The following is a 23625-nucleotide window of genomic DNA, read 5'->3' on the forward strand; positions in this document are numbered from 1 at the left end:
GTCCATAATGGAGCTGAAGGGTTTTTCCAATTACGAGCAATTTCTATCTTTACGTCTAAAAAACAATGTATAATGAAAAAGCATTTTTTGTTATTTAATTTTGGCCAGTTCAGATGCAAGAGAGCTATTTCTGGTGTGAAATTCAGATTTAAATTAATATAAGTTTTTATATAAAGAAAGATCCTTTTTCAAACATTAATAATCTTATTGCAGCTCCACCATATGTGGATATAAGTTCCATTAGCTTTATTATATCTCCAACAGAGTGGTGAGTATTCAGGATACATTTTTTTTAGCCTTGTGGGAACTAAATACCACCTATGCATAACTTTAAATTGTATTTTGGCCCAATTAATACAATGCATTACTGCTTTGACCTTTGTCCATGCTTCACACCATTCACTCATATTTATAATATAATTTATATATTTTTGTCAAATTTTGAAAACAGGGAAGTTTGTGGTATTTCTAATGTATTCAGCATATCTATACATTTGGAGATTACTTTAGTTGTTAAATCATAATTTAAGACATTAAAAAGTTTATCAACTCTGTTTGTTTTATCTTTCAATAGATTTGAAGTTAAATAACTCTTTAGACTTAGGAAATTGAATATCTCTGAACCTGAGATTTGATATTCTTGAACAATCTGTGGGAAAGGTTTTATTTATCCCATTAATAAAATTTGCTCTATTTTTATGATACCCCTCTGTTTCCATCCCCTCAGATCCAAATCCATCATCAGTGGCGTACATACCAGGGTCGCAGGGGTCGCGGCTGCGACCGGGCCCGGCCCACCAGGGGGCCCGGCCGCCCCTGCGACCCTGTATGTACCCACTGGGCCAGCCTCTTCTCCTGGGGGCCCCAGGAGCCTGCCACCTCAGGGCCCCCCGAGGCTGGCCCTGCTTACACCCGGCGGACAGTCAGGCTGGCCGGCGCGCGAGGGAGCACTCTCCCCTGAGTGCTTCCTCTTCAGCTTCCTCGCGCACCGCACTGATACCGGAGCCGGAAGATGACATCATCTTCCGGCGCCGGCATCCCTACGCGTGAGGAAGCTGAAGAGGAAGCACTCAGGGGAGAGTGCTCCCTCGCGCGCCGGCCAGCCTGACTGCCCGCCTAGGAGCCCAGCAGCACCACTGGACCCCAGGGAATCCCCTCAGCACTCCAAAAGGTAGGGAGGCTGGGGGGATTAAATTAAAAAAAAAAAACACGTGTAAGTGTGTGTGAGTGTTAGTGTGTGTGAGTGAGTGTGAGTGTAAGTGTGTGTTAGTGTGTGTGAGTGTTAGTGTGTGTGAGTGTTAGTGTGTGTGAGTGTGTGTGTGAGTGTTAGTGTGTGTGAGTGAGTGTTAGTGTGTGTGTGAGTGTTAGTGTGTGTGTGTGTGTGTTAGTGTGAGTGTTGGTGTTTGTGTTAGAGTGTGTGTGTCTGCTAGTGAGTGTCAGTGAGTGTGTTACTGTGTGTGTCTGTTACTGAGTGTGTTTGTTTGTGTGTGTTCGTGAGTCTGTTTGATGTCTGTTAGTGAGTGTGTGTTTGTCAGTGAGAGTGTATGTTTTGTAAGTGAGTGTGTATGTATGTCTGCCGCTGAGTGTGTCTCTGTCAGTAAATGTGTGTGTCTGTTAGCTAGTGTGTATGCATGTTCGTGAGAGTGTGTGTGTGTATCTTCAGCACTTACCTTTCTCCAGCGCCGGACTCCCATGGTGCTGGGGATCCCTCCGCCTCTCAGCTCCGAATGCGCATGCACGGCAAGAGCCGCGCACGCATTCAAACCGCCCATAGGAAAGCATTACTCAATGCTTTCCTATGGACGTTCAGTGTCTTAAAATGGCGGAAGCGCCTCTAGCGGCTGTCAGTGAGACAGCCACTAGAGGCTGGATTAACCCTCAGTGAAACATAACAGTTTCTCTGAAACTGCTATGCTTTCAGCTGCAGGGTTAAAACTAGAGGGACCTGACACCCAGACCACTTCATTGAGCTGATGTGATCTGGGTGTCTGTAGTGGTCCTTTAAGTGTGTGTGCATCTGCATGCACTGGCGTACATACCGTGGTCGCAGCCCTGCAACCCCTGCGACCAGGTGCCCGCCGCCATGGGTTGCTGCCCCGACCTGCGCAGAGTAAGCGCGAGGGGGGGGGGGCGCCCACGGATCAATTTTCACACCGGGGCCCCATGGGTCATGTGTACGCCACTGTCCGTCATATATTGTTCCAAGGAGTCTAAATATATATATTCTGGGATCTGATTGACTTTTAAACATTTATTTTTTTAACCTAATCCAGAAACCCAAAAGGTGGTCCAAAATAGTATTGGAATTTCTGTCTATTACTATCTTATTCGAGTCTTTAGGTTGCCATAACATAGAACTCAAATCTTTTGTGTGGCAAGATTCAGATTCAGTTTGGTATCATGCTTCTTTTTCTTGGTTACCTAGTTGATTATTATATATATATATATATGATATAACATATTAGCCGAGAAGGAATTCTTAATTAACGGAAATTTAATTCCGCCATTCATGTTAGTTTGTGCCAGAATGTTTTGATTTAGTCGTGGTTTTTACCCCCGCCAAATAACATTTGTAATACTCTTCTGAATTAGACTTTGCCACCAATCAGAAAAGTTTAGAGGAATCATCCTAAACATGTATTGCCATTTAGGGAGGATATATGAGTTGATTATCTTTATTCTTCCCATCCATGATGTTTCTATATTTGTCCGTTTTTTTTAACAAATTATTAGTATGGTGTAATAGTGACAAAAATATAATTTCTCTAATATTGTTTAAAGGAACACTATAGTCACCTAAATTACTTTAGGTAAATAAAACAGTTTTAGTGTATAGATCATTCCCCTGCAATTTCACTGCTCAATTCACTATCATTTAGGAGTTAAATCACTTTTTTCTGGTTATGCAGCCCTAGCCACACCTCCCCTGGCTATGATTGACAGAGCCTGCATGAAAAAAAAACTGGTTTCACTTTCAAACAGATGTAATTTACCTTAAATAATTGTATCTCAATCTCTAAATTGAACTTTAATCACATACAGGAGGCTCTTGCAGGGTCTTGCAAGCTATTAACATAGCAGGGGATAAGAAAATCTTACTTAAACAGAACTTGCAATAAAGAAAGCCTAAATATGGCTCCCTTTTTCAGGAAGTGTTTATGGAAGGCTGTGCAAGTCACATGCAGGGAGGTGTGACTAGGGTTCATAAACAAAGGGATTTAACTCCTTAATGGAAGAGGATTGAGGCTGCAGGGTCATGTTCTATACACCAAAACTGCTTCATTAAGCTAAAGTTGTTCAGGTGACTATAGTGTCCCTTTAAGTCTTTTGCAAATTTTATCCCTAAGTAGGTCATGTCTTTTTTCATCCAAGAAAATCTGTATTAAACTCTAATATCTTGTTTTAAATCTGTATCTAAATTAAGATCCATTATTATTGTTTTGTCAATATTAATTTTATAGTTTGCTATCTATATTCTTCTATCTCATTCATAAGTTAATTGACCTGCTCGGGTTTGAAACTGTAATCAGTAAATCGTCTGCATACCTATTATTTTTTTGTTCCCCTTCTTTACCTCTATATCCTTTAATGTTCTTATTGTTTCTTATACAATTAGCAAAAGATTCAATGGACATAATGTATAAGAGTGGAGACAGGGGGAATCCTTACCTGGTGCCGTTACTAAGCGAAAACCAGTTCGAGCATAGATTTAGTCCCACCACTCTTGCTGAAGGTGTTGTGTATAAAGTTAATATAGCCCGATACATCCATCCCTGGATCCCAAATTGTTGTAAGGATTGGCTCATAAATTCCCAGCTGACCCTGTTGAACTATTTCTCTGCGTCAATCGCCAGGGTCAGCAAGGGGCTCTTATTTCTTGTGATGGCATCAATAATATCAATTATTCTCCTTGTGTTATATGAGGTACTTCTTCCTGGAACAAAATCTATTTGGTCTGGATGTATTATAGTATTCAGTATATTTTTCAATCTATTTGCCAAGATTGCAGAAAATATCTTAGTTTCTCCATTAATCAATAATATAAAATAATTCTAATAGTCTACAATAAATTAGTACTGCTTGATATATTGCAATAACATTTCAATAGTATAAGTATTATTTGATAAAATCACCCGAATTGGATGCAAATTGTGTCAAAGAAATCTTTCTCAGAGAAGAAACAATGTCAGCTGAAAGAATCTGTTGGGGTAAAGTAGGCGGTAATGGGCGGGTAAAAAGGGTCAGGAAAGAGCTAGCTGACAAGCAACTAGCTGTGAAAAAGCCCTGGAAATGACATTAGATTGAATGGTAAATTGAATGAATGAAACAACCGAACGGTTAAACCGTTCACGCCGTGAATGAGAGGGAAAAAACACTGAATTGAAATAAACTTAATAGCTTTTAATCACGAAAGCAGTGTTAAAAATAATCGAAAAGCGAATAGCGTTAGAAATGCACGAAAGATACACAAAATGACTGAACTATTCTTGAACTAAAATAATAAGAGTATCATTGTAATCTCGTTCGCGACTTTTGCCGTGAATGGCCTCACATAACTGAAATTATATATAACTCAAAAAATGTGAAAATATAATTAGAAAATATTTTAAAATAAATATTTGTGTTTACAATAATGGTATAAATAAAACAATACAAATTATAATCTAAACAAGCTAAAACTAAAGATTAAATAGAATATAGAATAAATGCAACATATGTATATATGTTACTTATCTCCCCTGGAGCAGCAAAGAAAGAGGAAGAGGATTGGGGATCATTCCCTATATATAGACTACGCCAGATGCTGATCAGCTATTGGATATTCCATTGCAGTTACTTGACTGTTTTTTCTTATATTGTTTCACTAAACTTTATTGAAATATTCTTTGCTGCTGGAGTTTAGTAAAGAAAGTTAATGCATAACATGGGCCTCCTGTCTTGCTATAAAATCTCTAGTTATAGCTCTTTTCACTATTATTTTTTTATAACATCTATCATAGAAATGTTGAAGAACTACCTTAAGTTGTAGGGTCCTCAACTGTGAGTTATTGCATACATTCCATAGCATTTGTTAGATGGGTAAAGAATGTTTAAAAGTTTCTGGGTGGAAGTTATCCACTCTTAGTAATGTGTCATTATAAGATAATTTTTTTATAGAGAGTAAATCCAAGACTACATCCATACATAAAAATCTTAAAATCCAGGAACTCCATCTTGGTGATGCTGGAAGAAAAGGTAACGCAAACTGATGAGGACAGCATATTCAGTTCATGGAAAATCAAATCCAGTGTTTCTTGCATCCACCCCTCTTATATTATGAACACGTCATTGATTAATATAATAAAGCAAATCATGTTGATACTTGGACAAAAAGGCATTAGCGTACAAAGGAGCCACAGCAGCTCCCATGGACGTACAGAGCTTCTGTAGATTTAATTTATTTTAAATTTGAAGAAATTATTAGACAAAACCAAACTGCAAAATAGGCAGTGCAAAGTTTAATTGAGGGCCACTGCTTCAATGCCCTGCATGCGGACAATGATTGTGGACAAACTTTTGACATTGACTGCTGCTAGAATCCCTCTCGTTGTTCACCCTTGTTTTTATTCTTTTTATTGGACTTGATGTTTTGATAAAAGTCAGTTTGTTGGGACTGGAACATTGACTGAACTTTATATTTGTCTTTTTTTTTTAATAAATACATGATTTTTTTTTTGCACATATACATATATACCCATTTGGCCAAAGTAATTCAAGATTTCTTCTTTACTAATGCACCTCAATGGCAATGACTGAAATGCTGTATATTAAAGATTTCATATACAGCATTTCATGGCACAGATTTGTAAAAACATCTCATTAGAAAACTATTTGCTGGAACATTTAAGTACTATAAAGTCACTTGTAAAAAAAATACATATGTATACACTATATCATACAGAAGGAATAAAAACATTGGGCGATAAATAAACAAAATAAAATGTTTTGAAAGAGTTTGTAAAATTTGAAAAGATCTTTAAGAATCATTTCTCATTGCCTGTGGCCCATCAGGTAGTGACATTATTATAGTTCATGGAGAAAATCGCTCTCTAGTAAAGTGTGATCCAACTCTAAATAAATGCTGCATCCTTAACATGTCATCAAATGATTTAGACATGCACTCCTTAAAGATAAACGTGCAAGGTCGTTTTCTAAACATATTGATGGGTCTAATAATTCAGGATTTTATGGCATTAAAATTAGATGGTTGTTACAGCAGTAAGCTATGTTGCACAATTTGATAATACAAATTAAGGTAATAAAAATTACAATGATGCACAGAAATATCTATTGACATTTAATAATGGCTGGGCAAAGGTAGTTCATTTATATTAATAAGGTTTAACCTTGAATCAGCAATCCCTTGCTTTTGAAGGTCACCACCTCTTTATGTAACAATATTGTAGACTTGTCTACAATGTAGAGGGTTGTTACAAAACTAAATAGCAGTCCGTATCGAAAAGAGAGCTCAGGTGATTAGGGAAAACTTTTTTTTGTGACATTTACCGCTATTAATTGTAAATTAAATGAAAGGTCATTTATTGTATGCTGGCCTAAAGAAATTCATTGAATTAATTATTTTTTCAGTTAATGGATATTGGAGAAATGTTGCTAATGATCAGAAAAGTAATGAAATCACCCATTGCAAATCCAGTATATTTTATTACATTTGAATTAAATGATGTCATATAGGCTATAAATTACCTAATTGAAAATGCTTTATGTATATCATGTGTAAAATAAATGGATAAGATAATCTGTCACTGACCAGTTGTTTGTATGAGCCATAAAGCAAAAAATAGAAACAACAAAATTGCATCCTTCCTCCCCTGTTCCCTGAGGTATAATTTTACACTATGTGGACATAAGATATGGATCCTTAATAAAAAGTTTAGGAACAAATACTAGACTATACAAAGAAGTTGAACACCTTGTATTATTTAGGAATGTAGTACTTCAATATACTACATTTCAGGATTTCTGGCTCCTCCGAGATAGTACAGGAAGACGCAGGAATATAATTCAGACCTTTATTCAATGTTTCACTAAGGCACAAGTAATGGTTGGTCATACTGAAAAGTAATAACTAGTCACACAAGTTTATTAGAAGAAGAAACATTTTATGTGAACTTATGATAGTATGGGGAGATGTTAGGACATCACTCGACTCGTCACACAATACCTTTGCTCAGGAACAATAATTTCTTTGTATCTACTGAGGAATATTAACTACTAATACAATTTTATGAGCAGAAGAATATGGTTCTCTGAACCAAGGGTTTGTTTAGCACAATGTGTGAACAATTACAGTACAGACACAGCATGATGCTGATAAGAATGAGATTTTAAAGGATAACGGCCATCAAATTTTCATTTCTCAGCCTGGCGCACCTGTTTGTGTGTTCTGTGGGAAACTGCAGGTAAGTTACGCTGAGCAGCAGTTGGTCAGATAGTAGAATCTGACTTAACATTTTTTGCTCAACCACATAGAAAGGTGAAAGATCAATCGATATGAATAATAAAAACAAAAAAGAAAATCATTGTTTCATGAAATGTAATAAACCTTTACAAAATGAGAAGTTAAAATTTGATGGTAGTTGTCCTTAGACTTGTGCATTCAGTTTCACCCAAATGGTCATTTTTTGGGTAATTGGCAGCTCATCTCAAATGCCAAACTTCGAAATGGCAAAACAAATTAAATGGGCAATGGACCACCAATTTTGTTTGATTAGTGATTCAGAGTTCCATCCATGGTTTTAAAACAGAATATTGGTGAAAAGATGGCTGATAGGGGACAGACACAACAAAAGGTTGCTTTTATTCACAGATCAACTGAGAAGTGTCCAATAGAAGAAAAATTAGGTGGACCAGTATAACATCTGTTTATACTATATAGATTTATACACAGATTTTACTGCTCCTCCTCTTCTTCCCTCGTTTGGTTACTTCTCACTTGATCTGTGAACCAAATGACGTGAAAAAAGGCAACCAGTGTACTGCAAAATATATACATACTTTTCATACCCTTTTGGTTTATCTGAAATGTTTTTGCTGAAACAATCACATGGACGAAATGCATTCAAACCGATACAAAAATGTGTTCAGACTAACTGAATTTATTGACTGTGTGCCAGACTAGTTGTCCTTCAGTTTCATCTATGATAACAAGTTGTGGGTGTTGCATAGTGTAACCAAACATTACTATTAAATAAATAGGATACCATGCATACATTGATACAAACTAAAAGGGTTACTCCAATCAACATAACTACTTAAGTGATTTGAAGTGGTAATGGTGATAGCAGCCAGTATGTGCAGTGTTTCAGCTTGAAAACTACACATATAGATATATTTTTAATAGTGTACTGTGGGTTAGTTGCATCCAAGCGCACATGACATTTTCAAGACTCTGTTCCAGGCTCCGTTATCCTCAGAGCATTTAAAAAACAAACAAACAAAAAAAAAATTCCCTCTCCTTTGCTGGCAGATAGTGTGCACATGCATTCTGAACTGGCGAAACAGACCAATCACAGGTTTAGTTTTGAGAAGATTGGTCTGCACGCGGCCCCTGTGATGTCAGAAGGGGGCGTGGAAATCAATGCTGGGAGCTTCGATAAAAAAAAAACGTGAGTAAACATTTTTTACAGGTTTGAGTTGGGGGACCTTTTAGTACCCAATAGGGTATATTGCACTGAAAATGTCCACAACTCCAAAAGGGATGGAGTAACCCTTTAAAAGGGATGAATAAAAGTTGGACCCCAGATGTAAAAGGGTTACTTCCTTTCCCTTCTCCCGTTATTTACTACACCAAATCCAGTTCATGTATAAGCTTACGTTTTATGAATATATATATATATATATAAATATATATATATATGGCAAATCAAGAACTCTTGCACTCTAACTAATGGGTTTTTACCTTTCATGAGGACACACAATTTTTTTTTTTTTTTAAATGTTTCGGTGTGTCCTGATGAAAGCTCCAATCGGGAGCTGAAACGTTGACCTGGATTAACAATCAATAAAGAAGAAATCCTTGGAAAGCCTAGAGTGCCGGTATTCTTTTTGTATTTATATATATATAGAGAGTATTGTTTCACCTTGCAGTACTTATGCAGTTCTTATGTACTACTACAAATTCTCAATAAACATGATATATTGGGGAAAAAAAGGTTCCAACAACCTTTGTATCATTGCAAAGTGAATGGTGCTTAGAGTGGCTCATGAAGGCAGTAGTTTGTAAAATAGCTGGCAATCAGGCTGCTAGAGCACTTCCGGGTAGCCTTACATCAGTTTTGTCACTGATGTGCAAGAAGCATGCACACAGCACACACATAGTAGGGAAGGTAATCTCTATCGTCCGAGGAAGGAGCTAAGACATGGACTACAAATGTGCATCATTGTCTCTGAAATAAAAAAGCAAATCACATCATATTTCACTAAAAAGTGAACTGTCGGTGTGTAAATTGCTGGCAGTATGACTTTAGTAGTAGAAAATAAATATATACTTATTCCATAAACTACTGCTAGACCTGTATGAAATGCTCCTTTGTGGACTGTCATTAACTGCTAACAACTGCTAACAAAAAGGTCTTTTTTTTTTATTTTTGTTTATCATGTTAATGATTTATTTATTTAATGTATTAGAAAATAAAAGCTTGAATTGTGACCTAGACAGCCCTTTTAAAGTGAAATATTCACATTAAACATCTAACTAGAACTTAGCTTTAGGTTGTACTATAGTGTTATTAAATTCTCAACAATTTTATTGCATTTACTTTGTAACTCTGGTGGGCCTTGCACAGCCAAGCATACCATGCAAATTCAATTAATTCCTGACTGTGCAGTACGTATGGGTGTATATATATGTTTGCAGCACTATGGAACGAAAGCCCAAATGTAGATAAGTGAGCCCAGAGCATTGTGTGTGGAAGTCAGTCTGGACACAGAAATGCTGCAGAGGTGTGTTTCTTTTACTAGATTGAGCAAATCCAGTATTGTCGTCTACAAAGAAGAGATAGTTCTGTTTTAAGGCTAGCAGCACATCTTGGGGATTGTAGTTCTGTAAGAGCTGGTAAGCTATAATTTGGCTGTCCTCTACAGCAACACTGCTAAACTATAATATTGAACTTTATGCATATTTGTTTCTTGAGCGTGAAAAAGAACTTCAGCTCATTTAAAGCAGGTGGAATGACATTTCTAATCAAAAAGATTGTCTTAATGGCATACAAAGCATTATAACTGACCTGTGATCAGTTCATCTTTAATCATTTGCAGACAAAAATATCAAGAGGTTTAAGGTTAAGTTTTCAGGGCTATATGGCCATTCCAACCAATAATGCTTTATCCTTCTCCCTGCCACTGGCGACTTACTGTCAGCTTTTGCAATGTTTGGTCATGACTAATTTTTAATATTTGGCTTGTCAGTTATATTTTTCCTGATCTTTTTTGTTTTATATCCTGTTTTGCAAAAATATTCTTAACCCCTTAAGGACCAAACTTCTGGAATAAAATGGAATCATGATGTGTCAGACATGTCATGTGTCCTTAAGGGGTTAAGGAACACTATAGTCACCTAAATTACTTTAGCTAAATAAAGCAGTTTTAGTGTATAGATCATTCCCCTGCAATTTCACTGCTCAATTCACTGTCATTTAGGAGTTAAATCACTTTGTTTCTGTTTATGCAGCCCTAGCCACACCTCCCCTGGCTATGATTGACAGAGCCTGCATGAAAAAAAAAACTGGTTTCACTTTCAAACAGATGTAATTTACCTTAAATAATTGTATCTCAATCTCGAAATTGAACTTTAATCACATACAGGAGGCTCTTGCAGGGTCTAGCAAGCTATTAACATAGCAGGGGATAGGAACATCTTAATTAAACAGAACTTGCAATAAAGAAAGCCTAAATAGGGCTCTCCATACAGGAAGTGTTTATGGAAGGCTGTGCAAGTCACATGCAGGGAGGTGTGACTAGGGTTCATAAACAAAGGGATTTAACTCCTAAATAGCAGAGGATTGAGCAGTGAGGCTGCAGGGGCATGTTCTATACACCAAAACTGCTTCATTAAGCTAAAGTTGTTCAGGTGACTATAGTGTCCCTTTAACAATGGCATAAATATTTTTTTCTGTCTTGCCTAATAAATGGCTTCTCAAAAATGAACTAAAGGTAATGGCCAGCAGTGTCTTAGTAGACTGTCAAAACAAGGTTTCATTCATTGCATTGAATGGTTGTCTGAAAATGAAAAAGTCCAAAGACAATTGTGTATATTATTATTCATAAAATATTTTACCAGGAAGAATACATTGAGATTTTCGGTTTCAAGTATGTCCTGGGTCCACAAAACATTGCATGCATAATATATAATTATATAAGATATATAACTATATAATATATTATACTGATTAAATTTAATATCATATATTTGGTGAATATTTCATTGGTATTCCTTTGGGCCTCGTTTTCATCCTGATAAATAGTCTATATTGTATAATTGTAAACAATTCTAACTATTTCACACCTATACATCTATCTTAATGTCTTCAGGGACAAGAATTTTGTCTAATGATATTACCTCCGATAGAACCAACATACTAAAATCTTTTTAATGATATGTTAGGTGTTCACAAAAATAAGAACAGCTGGTCTTTTCATAAAAAAGACTGATAAGGTAAATCAAAAGAGAAAAAAAAATGATGCTCTGTAATTAATGTGACCTGAAAAACTCACTTAAAGAAAATTTAAATTAAGGGAAGGAGGATATTTACGCCTTGATTCAAGTGAAACATTGTGCATGAAATCTATTTACTGAGTGATTGGGCGAGACGAAATATTAAATTATAAAAACACAGCTGCTCAAGATCCAGATGGAAGTCTCCATACGCCAGTCAATTAAAATCAAAAACATGTATTCACCCCATAGGGAACACCAATATTAAATATTTCCAGTAGCTTCCATACACGAGTATCCCACTGCCAAAAAGATGCGAGACCCCCTAGTGGTGTGACGAGCCACTACAATCTATGTAGAGTGGAGGCTTGCATATGCTTATACTGCAACTAGCAAACTTTCTTACACTTAACAGTAGGTCTGATGGTGTAGGTAGAATATAACTTACCAAGTGCATCAAATAGCTTTATAATTAAAACTATTGCTCTGATTGGATTATCATTTTTTTCCCCTTGATCTATATTTTTTATATATATAGGCTCATGAAATGAAATGCTTTGTAAGTTTTTCATGAGCCTATATCCATGGCTGGTATAAGGTTTTAGTTAATGATGATGCTGGTATGATTATTATTATGATATATAGCAAAGATTCATTAACTGAAATAATTGCTTACCTCTTTTTACTTCTTATACTGTACTTGTGGGGTAGAAGGAGGACGTAGTTGATATGTGTGATTATTTAAAATTGCACCTTGATCTTTTCTGAGTAAATATCTCAATCTCTTCTTTTGAAAAACTAGTGTTATCCACTTACACATTGTTTAAATTAAAGTATTGTGAACTATCAGACCTACAGTATCTCACATTTTTGTAAATAATACATTATATCTTTTCATGTGACAACACTGAAGAAATGACACTATGCTACAATGTAAAGTAGTAAGTGTACAGCCTGTATAACAGTGTCATATCCAGAGGTTGTCTTTGGAAAATAAACGTATGAGTGCTGCCAGAATTGCTGTAGAGGTTGAAGAGGACCATATGCCGCACACTGCATTAACCCCTTAAGGACACATGACATGTATGACATGTCATGATTCCCTTTTATTCCAGAAGTTTGGTCCTTAAGGGGTTAAATTGGTCTGCATGTCTGTAGTCCCAGAAGGAAGCCTCTTCTAAAGATGATGCACAAGAAAGCCCACAAACCGTTTGCTGAAGACAAATGATGAATTGTGCTATAGTGCTTTGGGGCACTTTTTTGATGTTCTCTAATGCAGAACACCAGGGAACTAAATAGGGGTGGCCGGATAGGATCCTAAAATCAGGAATGTCTTGCCAAAAGTAGGAATGGTGGGAGGCCTGTCACTATAAAGGAATGTACACCTGTTCAAAATGTGTCCAGAACTGAAAATTAGGGTAACCTGTGCATTAGCAGGATTCAGTCTATCTTAAGTTTTATAAGAGGTGGAGGAGAAGATGATACTGTTCAGTTGATTTTATATATATATATATATATATATATATATATATATATATATATATATATATATATATATATATATATATATATATACTTATCTTTTCTTTAGTAATGCTAGACTTTGTTAAGATTAGTAAGTGTAAAGTAAGTTAAAGACTGGATTAAAATCTAAATTACAAAATGTATACAAAATAAATGTAAAGGTGCGTGTTGTTATGTTTTTTCTCCTTTATTTTATTTATTTTTTCACACGAATAATCACACTTCTCACTATTCTTGGGCTTATAATTTTACATATATTTTTTATTTTTGTATTATATTGCCTGATCATTACAGTTCCATATATAATGTTGTATTATTGTTTGACATACTTTTACTTTGTGTATACATTTTTGATATCATATTGATGAGATTTCACTCAGTCATTTTTAGTACACACGTTTAGTTTCAGGGAGCTTAGATAATCTCTTTTAAATGTACCACATAATAGCTTATGTTGCATTTTATGGCATATATGCCTGTGTAGAACATTATACTGCTATGATTTAATATTATTTCATCAGACTATTACAGTTTTCACATTCAGTTACAGAGCAGAGAATTAAGAATGTTTTGTCTATTTACTGTTCTCCCATTATGCTGTCCTCTGAAAACATCTAGGTTTTGTTATCCTGTGTTGTTTTACTCAGGTTACACAATCTTACGAGACGCAGCCACACACTCTCGCGCTTCATCTCTAGCAATTTAGGTCATCGAGAAGCTCTGCGTAGGCTCCTTATTGTAATATGATCTCATGCTGACTCGCTATGCCTCTGTGTAGGCAGCCATAAGTCTATTAACTTGATCTGTAACATGTCTGATCTTATTTTTCTCTCAAAATAAAAATTCAAAATTAAAACAAAGTAAATGATATGAAAAATGTTTCCAGCACTGCATTAGTCCTAGCTTGGCTAAATTGTATTTTGCAATTGGGATTTTGATCTATTCAGAGATTAGCAAATATCCCTAAATAATGTTAAAAGGGTTGGGATATATAAAAGCAGATAAAAAAAAAGGGTGTGCAAAGTGTAGGATTTAGATTCTGGTGCAGGATTGCATTTTAGTGCAACTGACCCTTGGCTCAGTCCCTGCATTCACTGCACTGATCTTATGTTGGGGAGTGTAAAACTAGATAGCATTTTTTAACATTTATACATTTACAGCACATAAGCAGTGATTTAGATTCAGTAAAAAAAAAAAAAAATCATGGATTTTTATTTAATTTCCAGGGAGAAAATGGTGAGAAAGGAGAAATTGGTTCACCTGGTCTTCATGGAAAAGATGTAAGTGAAATTTGATTAATACGCCGAATTTATAAAATACTTACATACATTTAGTATGATTTTACATGTTTACTATACTAGTTTTACTTGTGGATACATACAGATTCATTGTTCAGATTATGACAGAAAAACAATGTTCTGTTTATTATGTAGAAATTCCAAATTTGTTGTTTAATGGAAGTTTTAAAAAGCTAAATACGTGTCCGCTGATCGCTTAGGACTGGGTACAACCTGGGATCCTCATGTTTTTCTTTAAGCACTTTAGTTATAAATCCAGAGAAAAATTGACCAGCAATTCACAACACAGATTTCCCCAAAACATATTTTGAATAATATTGTTTCATCAATTAGTGTATATGATGTGAAAATAACTAAATTTGATATTAAATTGTCACTTGTGGAAGCCATTGTATAATTGCTGCTACAGTACCAGCTAGATTTGTGCATTTAGATTTTGACTGAATTGCAATTTGTCTGAATTTTGACCAATCTGCGAGTCATCTGAATTTATATGGGTGTATAAGCAAGCAAATGACTCGAGGCTTTGGACAAGCATGATCGCGCTTGATTCGTGATTCAGAGTTCCATCCCTGGCACAAAAACCCCAAAACAGATGACTTATGGGAAAAACGGATGATTGCTGGCTAGGGAACCAACCACTAAAAATCAAGTGTGAAATGACCAGGTGACGGGAAAAAGAGCAGTTAAAAAATTTTATTTTTATGAATTATATTTTTGATAAATATATACATATATAAATATAGCTTTTTACTGCTTCTCCAGTTTTCCCTCCTTATGTTCATTCTTCTCACTTTATCTGAGAATAAATGGCAGGCAAATAAAACTATCAATGTACCACAAAACATATACATAATACTCTCTCCTCCAGCTCTGCTTCACACCTTATTTGATTGGTATTTCCTGTCCTAATGTGTTTTATACCGCACCACCTATAGACTGTAAGCTCGTTTGAGCAGGGTCCTCTTCAACCTATGGTTCCTGTAAGTTTTCTTGTAATTGTCCGATTTATAGTTGAATCCCCCCTCTCATAATATTGTAAAGCTCTACGGAATCTGTTGGCGCTATATAAATGGTAATAATAATATTATGTCCAGAAAGATTCTTGTGTAACAGGGTATGAATACCCTGATCCGATACGGTTACAGAAGAATTATTCCGGAAATAGTTGAGGCTATATCTTCTGGCAGTTTGTCTACTCAATTATTTAATAGGTCTCTTGGCAACCTGTCAAAGCAATCAGATGCACTTTCTGTTAAAAAAAAAAAAAAAAAGGTTGTTGTCGGATTTCCAATACAAATCAATCAAGGAATGTCTGGATTCCTTAACCCCTTCCCGACTGCGGACATATCAGGTACATCCGACAAAAAATGGTCCTTAAGGACCGCGGACGTACCTGATACGTCCGCTGGGAAGTAGAGCACTGGAAGCGATCATGATCACTTCCAGCAGCTCTAATGTTATTGCAGCAATGCCTCGATGATGACATACAGGAACAGAGAAGTGGAGGGCCCTGCTCAATGAGCTTACATTCTAGAGGGAGTGGGGTATAGTGACACAAAGGGTAAAAGTAGGGGTACGAAGTAGGTTTATTGATACAAGTTATGAAACTGTAATACACTTTACAGCATAAACATAATTTTCTCTTATTGAAAGTTTGTTTAATTGGCTTTTGAGTGATGTCATGGAGTAAAACACCTTACTTTCCAAAGTATTAGATTTTTCTCTGGTATTAACATGTTGTATTGCAAATAATGTTTGAGAGGTCGAGTGCTAGAGTTGTAGGAAGTGAAGAGTGGTCTTCAGACACTTGCAAATAAAAAATGTCATGACTGCCCAGAAAGCATTTAAAGGTTAAGCAAGACAAAGGTTTAATGTACTTAGATGGCAAATACAGCCCGTTTCAACTGAAGAACATGCCATAGTGGTGAACAGCAATTTACATTGAAGAGCAGAATGACAGATTGAATTATTCAGAGTGTTGAGTTTGCTGAGGGTATTTGGGGGGTTGGATTTTAAACTATGTTTCAATAATAAATGATAGACATTACCATCTGCTAATTGAGTTGTTTTCATACCAAGGGACATAGCCAGAATTTATTTAAAACTGAACTCCTAATTTGGATTGCAATACATAAATGTGTTGGAAAAAAGTTATTGCATATCTCCATTCTAAAGAGCTATAAAATATGTCAGTGATTTCTAAGTAAATGCTAATAATAAAGGTAAATCTAGGTTAAGCGCCCAACTGTCTTCTTCTAGAATAGAATACATGTATATTAACACCTACACTACCACCGTTCATACAAGTTTAGCTTTAATGCATTACATTGCATCAATGATAAATCATTGAATAAGATTCTATTTACCTTAATGTCTATTTGCACTGTTCCTGATGTGAGTTTTGTTTAGTGCAAAAGTGACTGTCAGTGATGTTCTGTCTCCATCTTTCCATATTTTACTAGAGGCTACAGGTCTCAGCAAGTATAATGGCTGCATTCTAATGGATAAAATAAAACAAAGATTGAAGGAAAGGCATAACAATAATTCAGGGATGGGTACATGGTATAGTAATAGTAAGCAATGCTCTATGGTATGCAGATGCCTGATTTTAGCCTGGTAGCTGTATTAGCTGTATGTGGTTATAATGCCCACATATAAGCATTATATTACATTGTGGAGGCATTTTGTCAGTCTATATTCATAAACATAGCAACAAACCTCTGACAAGCATGCTATTTTTTCATGTTTTTTTTTTATATTATAATCTAGCTTCCCACCCATTGTACATCCTAAAACTGATGTATACCCATTTATGCTATAAATTCTAATCTTGCATAGAGTAAGGCCAGAATAACAGATTGTAATATCTGTTAGTTTATATCTCTGAAATTTCTGTGATTAATGAGCAAAAGTTTTAAAAAAACAAATTAAATTTGCTCAATGAAATGTTATGCGTTGCTGAACAGTTGTGTGTAAAATTGATGATCTCTGTGTTTCCTAATACCGCATACCAGCCGTGCCTTGCATGTTTCAAATAAATATTGTGCTTTTTATTGATTTTTTTTTATCATGAAAAGTAATTGCTAGTAAAGGAGTTAATTCTCGCAGAGACTCTTTCTGGAATACTGAGCCCAGCCATTCTAAGGACCGGCAATACACTTTGTGCTGTCGTTCTGTTATCTCTCCTCAAGTTTGCATGTTGGGTTATTCCCTAACAAGACATTCTGCCTCCTTCTCATGACATCACTTGAAAAGATTTGCCTACTGGCATGCCTACTCAGTCAAGGGTGTAAATGACAACATCTTGCTAATATGTCCTGTAATATGTTCTTTTTGCTTTACAACATAGGCCACTATTTATGCAGTTACTGTCTGTGGATAGATTAGAACCGCCAATGTGGATATACTTAGCAGTAAAATAAATACACATTAAAGCTCAGCATCAATTTCTATCCCTTAGCCTGCTCACTGATCACATTGAAGCAATACTACCCGGCAGCTTCACTGACAATGGCTTCCCACAGGGAAACTTTTAAGTAGCAGGAAAACCAGTGTTGACAACTACCTGTAGGATGCCACATTAAGAGACCATTAGAAGATGCAAAGGATAAGTGGTGGTTTTTGGAAACAAGCATCCATCCTTCCGGCACATTGTACATATTGTCTTACATTGTTTCTGATTTTTATACTGAAGATTATCATCCACTCACTTGTATTAGTCTTGATTATGTTGTTCTTTTGTAATGCTTATATAAATATGTTTGACTGACATATTTTTCCTCAATATTTTATTTTATCTGAAAAATGTATTTCTCTTACTATAAATGCTATATGTGAGATTTGCTATCCTTAGCTGCCCCTTTATTATTATTGGTATATGTATACATCATGGTTAAATCTGTCTTGTATACCTCTGTTAGCAGGAGTTCTAAACTGAATGTAAACTGAATATGTTGGTTTGTGACATTGAAATATAGAAACATAGAATGTGACGGAAGATAAGAACCATTCGGCCCATCTAGTCTGCCCAATTGCCTTAATACTCTCATTAGTACCTGGCCTTATCTTATATCTAGGATAACCTTATGCCTATCCGACACATTCTAAAACTCCTTCACTGTGTTAACCTGTACCACTTCAGCTGGAAGGCTATTACATGTATCCACTACCCTCAGAAAAGCAATACCTGGTATTATTTTTTAACCTTTGCCCCTCTAATTTAAGACTATGTCTTCTTGTTGTGTTAGTTTGTCTTCTTTTACATATAGTCTCCTCCTTTACTGTGTTGATTCCCTTTATGTATTTAAATGTTTCTATCATATCAACCTTGTCTCATCTTTCCTCCAAGCTATACATGTTAAGATCCTTTAACCTTTCCTGGTAAGTTTTATCTTGTAATCCATGAACTAGTTTAGTAGCCCTTCTCTGAACTCTCTCCAAATTATCAATATCCTTTTGAAGATACGGTCTCTAGTACTGTGAATAATACTCCAAGTGAGGTCTCACCAGTGTTCTGTACAATGGCATGAGCACTTCCATCTTTCTACTGCTAATACCTCTCCCAATACAACCAAGCATTCTACTAGCATTTCCTTCAGCTCTATTACATTGTCTGCCTACCTTTAAGTCATCAGAAATAATCACCCCTAAATCCCTTTCCTCAGATGTTGAGGTTATGACTCTATCAAATATTCTGTACTCTGCCCTTGGGTTTTTACGTCCATGATGCATTATCTTGCACTTCTCCACATTAAATGTCAGCTGCCATAACTCTGACCATTTTTCTAGTTTACCTAAGTCATTTGCCATTTGGCTTATCCCTCCTGGAACATCAACCATGTTACATATCTTAGTATCATCAGCAAAAAGACATACCTTACCATCAAGACTTACTGCAATATCACTAATAAAAATATTAAAGAGAATGGGTCCCTGAGGTACCCCTCTGGGAACTAGACCTTGCTTCGAATATATTCCATTGACTACAACCCTCTGTTGCCTGTCACTCAGCCACTGCCTTACCCATTCAACAATATTCACCAATATTGGAACAATATTGGAATCCAAATTTAAAGATTGCAGCTTATTGATAAGGCTTCAATGTGCAACAGTGTCAAAAGCCTTACTGAAATCTAGGTAAGCAATGTCTACTGCACCACCCTGATCTATTATTTTAGTTACCCAATCAAAAAAATCAATAAGATTAGTTTGGCATGATCTCCCTGAAGTAAACCCAAGTTGTCTCCAATCTTGAAATCCATGTGATTTTAGATGTTCAACAATGCTATCCTTTAATATGGCTTCCATTACTTTCCCCAATACTGAAGTAAGGGTTACTGGCTTATAGTTGCCCGACTCATCTCTGCTACCTTTCTTGTAACTGCTTTAAGGATGCCAGATCATGAGTTTAGTTAAGATCACGTTCTTCTGTGACATATGAATACTTGATGTTGCATTGGATAAAATATACCCTATGTATTTCATTTTAAAATATTCCATAGTTAAGTGCAGCAGTAGCAACACCACTTCAAACTGGAACTTGAGTAGAGTGTATTATAGTTATGAACATCTACTACCTTTTAATCCCTATACAGTGGCGTACATATGACCCATGGGGCCCCGGTGCGAAAATTTATCCGTGGGCCCCCCACGCCCGCGCTTACTCAGCGTGGGCCAGGGCCGCAACACATGGCGGCGGGCACCTGGTCGAAGGGGTTGCAGGGCTGCGACCCCTGTGACCGCGGTATGTACGCCAGTGCATACAGATGCACACACACTTAAAGGACCACTACAGACACCCAGAACACATCAGCTCAGTGAAGTGGTCTGGGTGCCAGGTCCCTCTAGTTTTAACCCTGCAGCTGAAAACATAGCAGTTTCAGAAAAACTGCTATGTTTCACTGAGGGTTAATCCAGCCTCTAGTGGCTGTCTCATTGACAGCCGCTAGAGGAGCTTCTGCGATTCTCACTGTGAAAATCACAGTGAGAAGACGCTGAACGTCCATAGGAAAGCATTGAGTAATGCTTTCCTATGGGCGGTTTGCATGCGCATTCGGAGCTGAGTGGCGGAGAGATCCCCAGCGCCAAGGGTGTCCGGCGCTGGAGAAAGGTAAGTGTTTAAGACATACACACACTCATGAACAGACATACACACTAGCTAACAGACACACACACTCAGTGACAGACATACACACTCACTCACTTACAAAACACACACTCACTAACAGACACACACAGTAACACACTCACTGACACACTAACACTAACACACACACACACTCTAACACTTACAGACACACACACTCTCTAACACACACACTAACACACACACACACACTCTAACACTAACAGACACATACTCTAACACTAACACACACACACTCACTAAAACTAACAGACACACACACTCTCTAACACACTAACACACACACACACTCACTACTACACAAACACTCACTCACTAACACACACTCACTCACTAACACTCACACACACTCACTAACACACACACACACACTCACTAACACTCACTAACACACTCACTCACACACACTCACTAACACTCACTAATACACTCACACACACACACACACACACACTCACTAACACACACTCACTAACACTCACACACACTAACACTAACACACACACACTCTAACACTAACAGACACACACACTCTCTAACACACACTATAACACTAACATACACACTCTAACACACACACACACACACACACACACACACACACACACACACACACACACACACACTCACTAACACTAACAGACACACACACACACTCTCTAACACACTAACACACACACACTCACTAACACACAAACACTCACTCACTAACACACACTCACTCACTAACACTCACACACACTCACTAACACACACACACACACTCACTAACACTCACTAACACACTCACTCACACACACTCACTAACACTCACTAATACACTCTCTCTCTCACACACACACACACACACACACTCACTAACACACACTCACTAACACTCACACACACTCACTAACACACACACACTCACTAACACTTACTAACACACACACACACACACTCACTAACACACTCACTCACTCACACACACACACACACACACACACAAACTCACTAACACTCACTAACACACTCACACACACACTCACTAACACACACTCACACACACACACACACACTCACTAACACACACACACTCACTCACTAACACTTACTAACACACACACACTCACTAACACTCACACACACACTCACTAACACACACACACTCACTAACACTCACACACACACACTCACTAACACACACACACTCACTAACACTCACACTCACTAACACACACACACACACACACACACACACACACACACACACACTCACTCACTAACACTGACACACTCACTAACACACACACTCACTAACACTCACACACACTAACACTCACACACACTAACACTCACACACACTTTTTTTTTAAATTTAATCCCCCCAGCCTCCCTACCTTTAGAAGTGCTGAGGGGATTCCCTGGGGTCCAGTGGTGGTTGTGCTGCTGGGCGGGTTATCTGGCTGGCGGGCGCACGAGGGAGCACTTTCCCCTGAGTGCTCCCTCTTCAGCTCCCTCACACGCCGCGTACTGATACCGGAGCCGGAAGATGACGTCATCTTCCAGCTCCGGTTTCAGTGCGGTGCGCGAGGGAGCTGAAGAGGGAGCACTCAGGAGAAAGTGCTCCCTCGCACGCCCGGTGATACCACGGCCAGACTCTGGGGGCCCTGAGGTGGCCGGCTCCTGGGCCCCCCAGGGGAAGAGGCTGGCCACAGTGGGTACATACTGGGTCACAGGGCGGCCGGGCCCCCTGGTGGGCCGGGCTCGGTCGCAGCCGCGACCCCTGCGACCCTGGTATGTACGCCACTGTCCCTATATACTTCCATTCAAACACATCTCTGCAAAAAGAGTTCACAGTCAGCTCTCACCACACCTGGCCTTAGGAATGTGAAAGCTGTGCATACGCACATGGCGCCATGGCAGCAGAGGCCAGCATGCAGTGGCAGAGTTTCAAAAGCTAGCCACAAGTAAGGGAGTCAGTGGTAGAGCAAAATAGACAGCAGGGTGGAGCTAAATGCAGCCTGAAGCTGCCCGATAACTGCTGCACATTGAAACAGAGTGGGAGAAACAGAAAGGAATTCCCCAACAACTAGACCCCCAGGGACTTCAGTGCCTCCACTCCCCTCCCCAGTGCCTATAATGGAAAGAAGAAACTATGTGTGTGTGTGTGTGTGTTTGTATGTGACTGTCTGTAGGTAACTGTTTGTGTGTGAATTTCAGCCTTTGACTGTGTGTGTGTGACTGTAACTCTGTGCGACTTCGTGTGTGTGTGTGTGTGTGTGTGTGTGAGAGAGAGAGAGACTGTGTGTGTGACTGTCTTTCTGTAACTGTATGTGAGACTGTCTGCCTGTAAGTGTATGTGTGTGTGTTTGTGATTGTGTGCGGGTGACTATGTGCCTGGGACTGTGATCATATGGTTGTTTTCAACAGTATATTAATATACTTGTGTGCATCTGACTGTGTGTTGACTGTAGGACTGTGTGCATGTGATACTGCCAAAATACACACCTACATTCACACATGGACCTACATGCATTTTAAAATCTGAATTAAATACCCATCACAAATGTCTCAAACAGTCAATACACACATATATTACATACAGTCAATACACACACAACAAATATCACACACAGAGGCAGAGGGATGGACCAGATTCCTAGCACACTGGACCAATAAAGATCAGCATGCCCTCCTCCCTGCAAGGTACCAGCATTTGAGTTTTGTTTTTTTAAAGTAATTAATAATTTAACAATGCTCCTTTATAAACACTACTCCCTAATAAACACACTATACATGGAAGAGCAGGGGGATTTTTCTCACAGGGGGCCCTTGCTATCACCAAACTTCATATTTTACTAATATAAATATCAGTGATACATTTTGGAACACAGTCACCATTTGCTATTACTAATACAATGCTGTGATATATCATTTAAATTGGGACATGTTACGCATCT

General features: G+C 37.5%; 1 protein-coding gene across 1 annotated transcript in view; it reads left to right on the forward strand.

Moving 5' to 3' along the window:
• LOC134586239 (collagen alpha-1(XIX) chain-like) overlaps positions 1-23625 on the forward strand; it is a 378704-nt gene that overhangs the window by 311144 nt on the left and 43935 nt on the right. The window contains exon 13 of the mRNA XM_063441732.1: positions 14464-14517. Coding sequence (XP_063297802.1) covers positions 14464-14517 — 54 coding nt within the window. The remainder of the gene's footprint in view (positions 1-14463; positions 14518-23625) is intronic.

Source organism: Pelobates fuscus, chromosome 2 (assembly GCF_036172605.1).
Source record: "Pelobates fuscus isolate aPelFus1 chromosome 2, aPelFus1.pri, whole genome shotgun sequence".
Classification (NCBI taxonomy): domain Eukaryota; kingdom Metazoa; phylum Chordata; class Amphibia; order Anura; family Pelobatidae; genus Pelobates; species Pelobates fuscus.